This window comes from Argentina silus, assembly GCF_951799395.1.
Source record: "Argentina silus genome assembly, chromosome: 15".
Classification (NCBI taxonomy): domain Eukaryota; kingdom Metazoa; phylum Chordata; class Actinopteri; order Argentiniformes; family Argentinidae; genus Argentina; species Argentina silus.
Window position 1 is genome coordinate 19,150,818 of NC_139669.1, and position 6,000 is coordinate 19,156,817.

A 6,000-nucleotide genomic window follows, 5' to 3' on the forward strand; every position below is an offset into this window, starting at 1 on the left:
AACTTAGCTACACTTCTATCCTCCTATGTAAAAAAGATATCCAAGGTTAAAACACCTGTACAATGGCTTACACAGCCTAACTTGAAAAATCCAGATAAGTCCACCCTGCTAGACATCATTCTAACAAATAGGTCTTATAAATATATATCCAGTGGTGTTTTTTCAAAAGACATTAGCGATCACTGTCTGATAGCCTGTATTAGAGATTAAAGGATAAACAAATCTGCTCCATGCTTCATTACAAAAATAAGTTTTAAATATTTTAGTGAGCAAGGTTTGTTACATGATCTTTATTGGTTGAATCTTTCCCTTATCAGCTGCATACCTGACCCGGATTTATTCTAGAACATTTCTCATCTATATTTACACCTCTGGCAGACAAACATCTCCCCTTTAAACTCCTTAGAATTAAGAATAGATCTAATCCTTGGTATTCAACAGAACTGTCAGATCTCCTTTTGTTGAGAAACCAGGCCTGGGCCAAAGCTAGAAAAACAGCTGATAGCTGATTTTCAGACAACTGAGAAATAGATAGTACCTCATCAATTAAGAAAGCTAAATCAAGCTACTTCCTAAGTGCTATCTCGGATTCTGCTGGTGATCCTACACAATTTTGGAAAACAATTAATGCCCTGAAGCATGGAAATTCCTCTTCATCCCTACCTAAAGACGTTTTGTCAGAGTCTGGCTCCATTATAGCCTTTAACCAGCATATTATTTCAGCAGGCTCTTTATTTGGGAGAAATACTGGTTTGTTCATGGTCAGGCAGTCGTCTACGCTCCCATTTCCCAACCCCCAGTTGGCTCAATGAGAGATCAGTCAACTGCTAGCGAATCTTTGTTTTAATTTAAACCATTTTCTACTTGTGATGTACTAGATGCCCTGCTTAAAATTGATGTAAAAAAATCCATGGGGGCCCCCCTGATTACACATATTTTTAATCTGACTGTTATCTCAGGCACTATCCCCAAGGTTTGGAAGGCAGCTCATGTGCTCCCTCTCCATACATGTGGTGACCCCTCCGACCTGGATAACTACCACCCAGTATCCAAGCTACAGTAGGTAGGACTTTAGAAAGTCCCCAGTAGTGTGAGCATCCCCCGTGAGTTTTTTTTCTCAGGTCGTTGTTCTCTATGACAACTGTAGCAAACAGACCTGTGTCAACAAATCTCACTTTAGGCATGTTTCTATACACAGACAAAAACCTAAAATCCAGTGTGACTGGAGCCAGCCAGGAGTTGAACGTTTATAGTGATATACTGTATGGTTGATGGGGGAGGGTAATCTTTTTCTTTATCATTTCCGATTAACAAACTAAGGCGTGACAATTTATCCAGCACGCTCTCCCCCTTCAAACGATCCACCAAAAAGTGCTATACAAAATAAATGCATTATTATCCAAATGAAACCCAAAATCCTTACTCCTGTCTCACATGAAAATTTGTTGCATTATTTAAGCCGATTCACGCTTATTCAGGTCAGACTGCGCAAAACATTTTCCCCGCTCCTCTGCATATTAACATATGTATGTCCATGTAGCTGAAATGTGCGGAATCAACTGAGAAACATTATATCCTATGAGTTAATTTTAATATGCACTTTCGCGGACACACTGCAACATACACTAACTGAACACTTTATTAGGAACACCTGTACACCTTCTCATGGTGAAGGTCGTGTAATGGTGTGGGGAATGTTTTCTTGGCATACTTAGGGCCTGTTAATACCAATCAATCATCGCTTGAATGCCACAGCCTATTTGAGTATTGTTGCTGACCATGTGTATCCCTTCATGGCCACAATTTACCCATCTTCTAATGGCTACTTCCAGCATGATAATGCACCATGTCACAAAGCAAAAGTCGTCTCAAACTGGTTTCATGAACATGACAATGAGTTCAGTGTGCTTCAGTGGCCTTCCCAGTCAGTGGATCTGAATCCAATAGAACACCTTTGGGATGTGGTAGAACAGGAGATTCACAGCTTGAAAGTGCACCTGAAAAATCAGGAATTGTGTGATGCAATCATGTCATCATGGACCAGAATCTCAAAGGAATGTTTCCAACATCTTGTGGAATCAGTGCCATGAAGAATTTAGGCTGTTTTGTGAGCAAAGGGAGGCCATACCCAATATTAGTATAGTGTTCCTAATAAAGTGTTCAGTGAGTGTTTTATGAAGTGTCCATGCAGACTTTAATTATTTCTAAATTAAGGTTCATCCAAAGACATCACCCCCCTCACAGCATTTTAGGCAGCACCCCCTCAGGAAATATAATTGCGCTAAAACATTGCCCCAGCTTCTCTGCGCTGTGAGTATGGCGATGGTGGCCAGGTATTGGCCAGGTGATGAGCGGTGCCTGGTTTCCTCTAGACGTGACGCTTGGCATTCAGGCCAAAGAGTTTAATCTTGGTTTCATCAGACCAGAGAATCTTGTGTCTCATGGTATGAGAGCCCTTTAGGTGCCTTAAAGCGGGCTGTCATGTGCTTTTTACTGAGTAGTGGCTTCCGTCTGGCCACTCTACCATAAAGGCCTGATTGGTGGAGAGCTGCAGAGAGAGAGGTTGTCCTTCTGGAAGGTTCTCCCATCTCCACAGAGGAACTCTGGAGCTCTGTCAAAGTGACCATTGGATTCTTGGTCACCTCCCTGACGATGGCCCTTCTCCCCCTATTGCTCGGTTTGGCAGGGTGGCCAGCTCTAGGAAGAGTCTTGGTGGTTCCAAACTTCTTACATTTAAGAAAGATGGAGGCTAATACTGCAAAAAAAATGTTGTACCCTTTCCCAGATCTGTGCCTCGACACAATCCTGTCTCGGAGGTCTACGGACAATTCCTTCGACCTCATGGCCTGGTTTTTGCTCTGACATGCACTGTCAACTGTGGGACCTTATATAGACAAGTGTGTGCCATTCCAAATCATGTCCAATCAATTGAATTTACCACAGGTGGACTCCAATCAAGCTGTAGAAACATCTCAAGGATGATCAATGGAAGGATGCACCTGAGCTCAGTGTCATAGCAAAGGGTCTGAATACTTATGTATATGTGATTTTTCAGTTTTTTATTTTTTAATAAATTAGCAAACATTTCTAAAAACCTGTTTTTGCCTTGTCATTATGGGGTGTTTAAATTATTTAAAAAAAAAATTTAATCAATTTTAGAATAAGGCTGGACATAAAATGTGGAAAAAGTAAAGGGGTCTGAATACTTTCCGAATGCACTGTAAAGCCTTACTGCATAAACTTCCGGCTTACCTAACCTCATTATTAAAATGTAAGGACATAAATTACCTAACCCGTTCTCAGAATTGGTTAACTCTTCCAAGTTGGTTCCCCGGGGTCACCACTAAATTGGATAAATCTGCTTTTAGTTATGGTGCACCTGCTGGAACAATCTCCAGAAAAAAAATCAGTTGGATGTTCTGGTGCAACATGGGCAATTTAGGCTGTTAATTGAGGACCTCCTTGCTAAAACATGTGATTGTTTCTTCTATTATTGTGTTTTTATATGATGTATTTGTTTCTGTATTGAACTGTGTTGTATTTTTGTATGTGTTGTTTTGTTATTGTAGCCTACTGTGTAAATGTTGTGGACAGGGTGCACCTGCAAAAGAGGCCTTGGGCTCAGTGTTTCCCTGTATAAATAAATGTTAAATAAAAAATCCCTCCTATGGGAAACCTTGAAGGAAGTGGAAAGGAGAGGAAAAGGAAACAACAATAACTGGTTGATTCAATCCTTGGAACAGATACTACAATACTCCAGTTCTCCCACTCCTGAATTGTATGGTGAAAGACTAAAGAAGGAAACTGAATTGTATTTATTAACGCAGATGTTAAACTTGCTACCAAGGTTTTGGCCACTACTGCCCCTACTGGCGGAAGCTGCTGGTGCAGACATATGGACCTGTACCTACCTAAAACAGTGTCTGAGGATCAAACAGGTTTTATAAGGGGGCGTCAATTGTCTTCTAATGTAACATTATTCTTTCCCCTTCGGCCTCACAGGCTCCTGAAATGATGGTGAGTGTTCATAATAAAAATAATTGTAAAAATAAATAAACAAATAACAGGATAGTAAGGTAAATGACTGTGTGTGTGTGTGTGTGTGTGTGTGTGGTGTGTGTGTGTGTGTGTGTGAGAGAGAGAGAAAGAGAGACCGGCTGTGAGGTCACTGACCTAGGACCCGTGTGCTGTTGACCTCTGTGGCGTTCACACACAGGTAGCTGAAATAGCCCTCTGTCTTCAGGACGAACACCAGGGAGGCCCAACCGAACCCGGCCCCCGCAAAACATAGGCATTCCAGCAGCCCCGTAGCGAGGGTCAGCCAACGCCGCACCCCTACCCCACCCTCACACCCCAACATGAACCCCCCCCCCACCCACACGCGCGCACACACACGGCACACACACGGCACACTTCCTCTCTTAAAGCTTCCCCTTTGGAGTCAATCTTCCTGAGAAGGAAAGCAAGAAAAGAAAGAGAATCAACCAATTAATTGAACTTGAGACTTTAGACTTTAGAAACTGCATCCTAGAATGCATCCTGACCACCTTCTCCTCCTCTGAAGTGTCTTCAGATCTCAATGAGTTGATTGCTCATGGCACAAATAGTTGTGCAAATAGATCATAGAAAGTACAAACAAATCAACATTTGTCACTTCATCACAAATAAACCACACACACAAACCAAAATAGCACACAAACTACCCCATTTGCCACATTAATTTGCTTGGAAACAATCAGCCACCTTACAGTACTCACAGTTCAGAAGAATCTCCCCTCCCCACCTACCTTCTGCTTCTGTTGATGTCTTACCAATCTCACAAAGTTTTATCACTCTCATCACTCATTTGTTGACTCTGGTTTAACAATTCCCCAATGGTGGCCTTCATTCACTAAACATTCAATAGCCATTGGTTATTCTCCAGTGCCACCCACAAAACCCCCCACGCACCTTCTCCTTCTCCTTTAACCTCTAGGCCATAGAGAGGCCGGCCAGCAATCTGGAGGTTGCTGGTTCAATCCCCACCCTAGGAGGGAGCCGGATGTGAGCTGGTAACTGGAAGGTTACTGGCATCATATCTAAGGCTCCTACCACTGCTGTTGTGCCCTTGAGCAAGGCACTTAACCCCTAACTGCTCCAGTGGCGCTGAATATGGCTGACCCTGTGCCTAGAGCCTAGAGCTCTGTTCTCCCTTGGGGGTATGGTGTGTGCAGTGTGTGCACAGGGTGAGAAAACACAAGTTCATTTTGGGAGTAACAGGGTGACACAAGGAGACACACCAGTAGTCAGTCTGCTAATTAAGAGGCACACCTGTAGCCAATGATCAGTTAGAGGGAAGTTGGATAAAAATCCTGTGATTTGTATAATTGGGTGTCTGGGAGCTGAGCAGAAAGAGCTATTCTCCCAGATGCGCCTGAACTAGAACTAGAACCTGAACTAGTGATGGGCAAATGAAGCTTTTGTGAAGCACTGAACCACTTGTGCCAATTGTTTCGAAAATGGGTTCATTACTCGAAGCTTCAGTTACAGTGACCTCTCCTGGCGAAGTGCAAGGCTGCAGTCAAATTAGGCAGGCTAGTTGGTGGACAGGAGGCTTTTAATTACACGCACGCACGCACGCACGAACACACACACACCTCAATGAGCAGTGTTGGAGAAACTACTTTACTTTTGTAGAAAAGATCTTTTGTTCTGAAGCATCTTTGCTTTGATCAACCTTGGATTTAAAGTATTGTAACGACCCTGTGAAAGGCCCGTTAGCAATTCCGCCAAGGGAGTTACCGCTCTTGGTGTTGTGGCTAGCGCGGCCGGTTTGTAAGCGAAAGATTGCGAGTTCGATACCCGCTTAAGGCAAGCTGCTCTACCACGCCGTTCGCTACAGCATCTTTGCTTTGATGAAATTCTTTGATGCACACACACACTAAGACTGAATATCATGTTCTATTTACAAATAAAGATTGATGAATGTGTGTATTGTGTTATTGAGGAGAGAGTGCTGGG

General features: G+C 42.9%; 1 protein-coding gene across 1 annotated transcript in view; it reads right to left on the reverse strand.

Annotated features, from left to right (window-relative positions):
• LOC310816120 (equilibrative nucleobase transporter 1-like) overlaps positions 1-4,360 on the reverse strand; it is a gene marked incomplete at its 5' end in the record, with an annotated part of 214,539 nt that extends 210,179 nt beyond the window's left edge. The window contains one exon of the mRNA XM_083686125.1: positions 4,174-4,360. Within this exon, the coding sequence (XP_083542251.1) occupies positions 4,174-4,360 (187 nt within the window). The remainder of the gene's footprint in view (positions 1-4,173) is intronic.
• Positions 4,361-6,000: the final 1,640 nt, after the last annotated feature.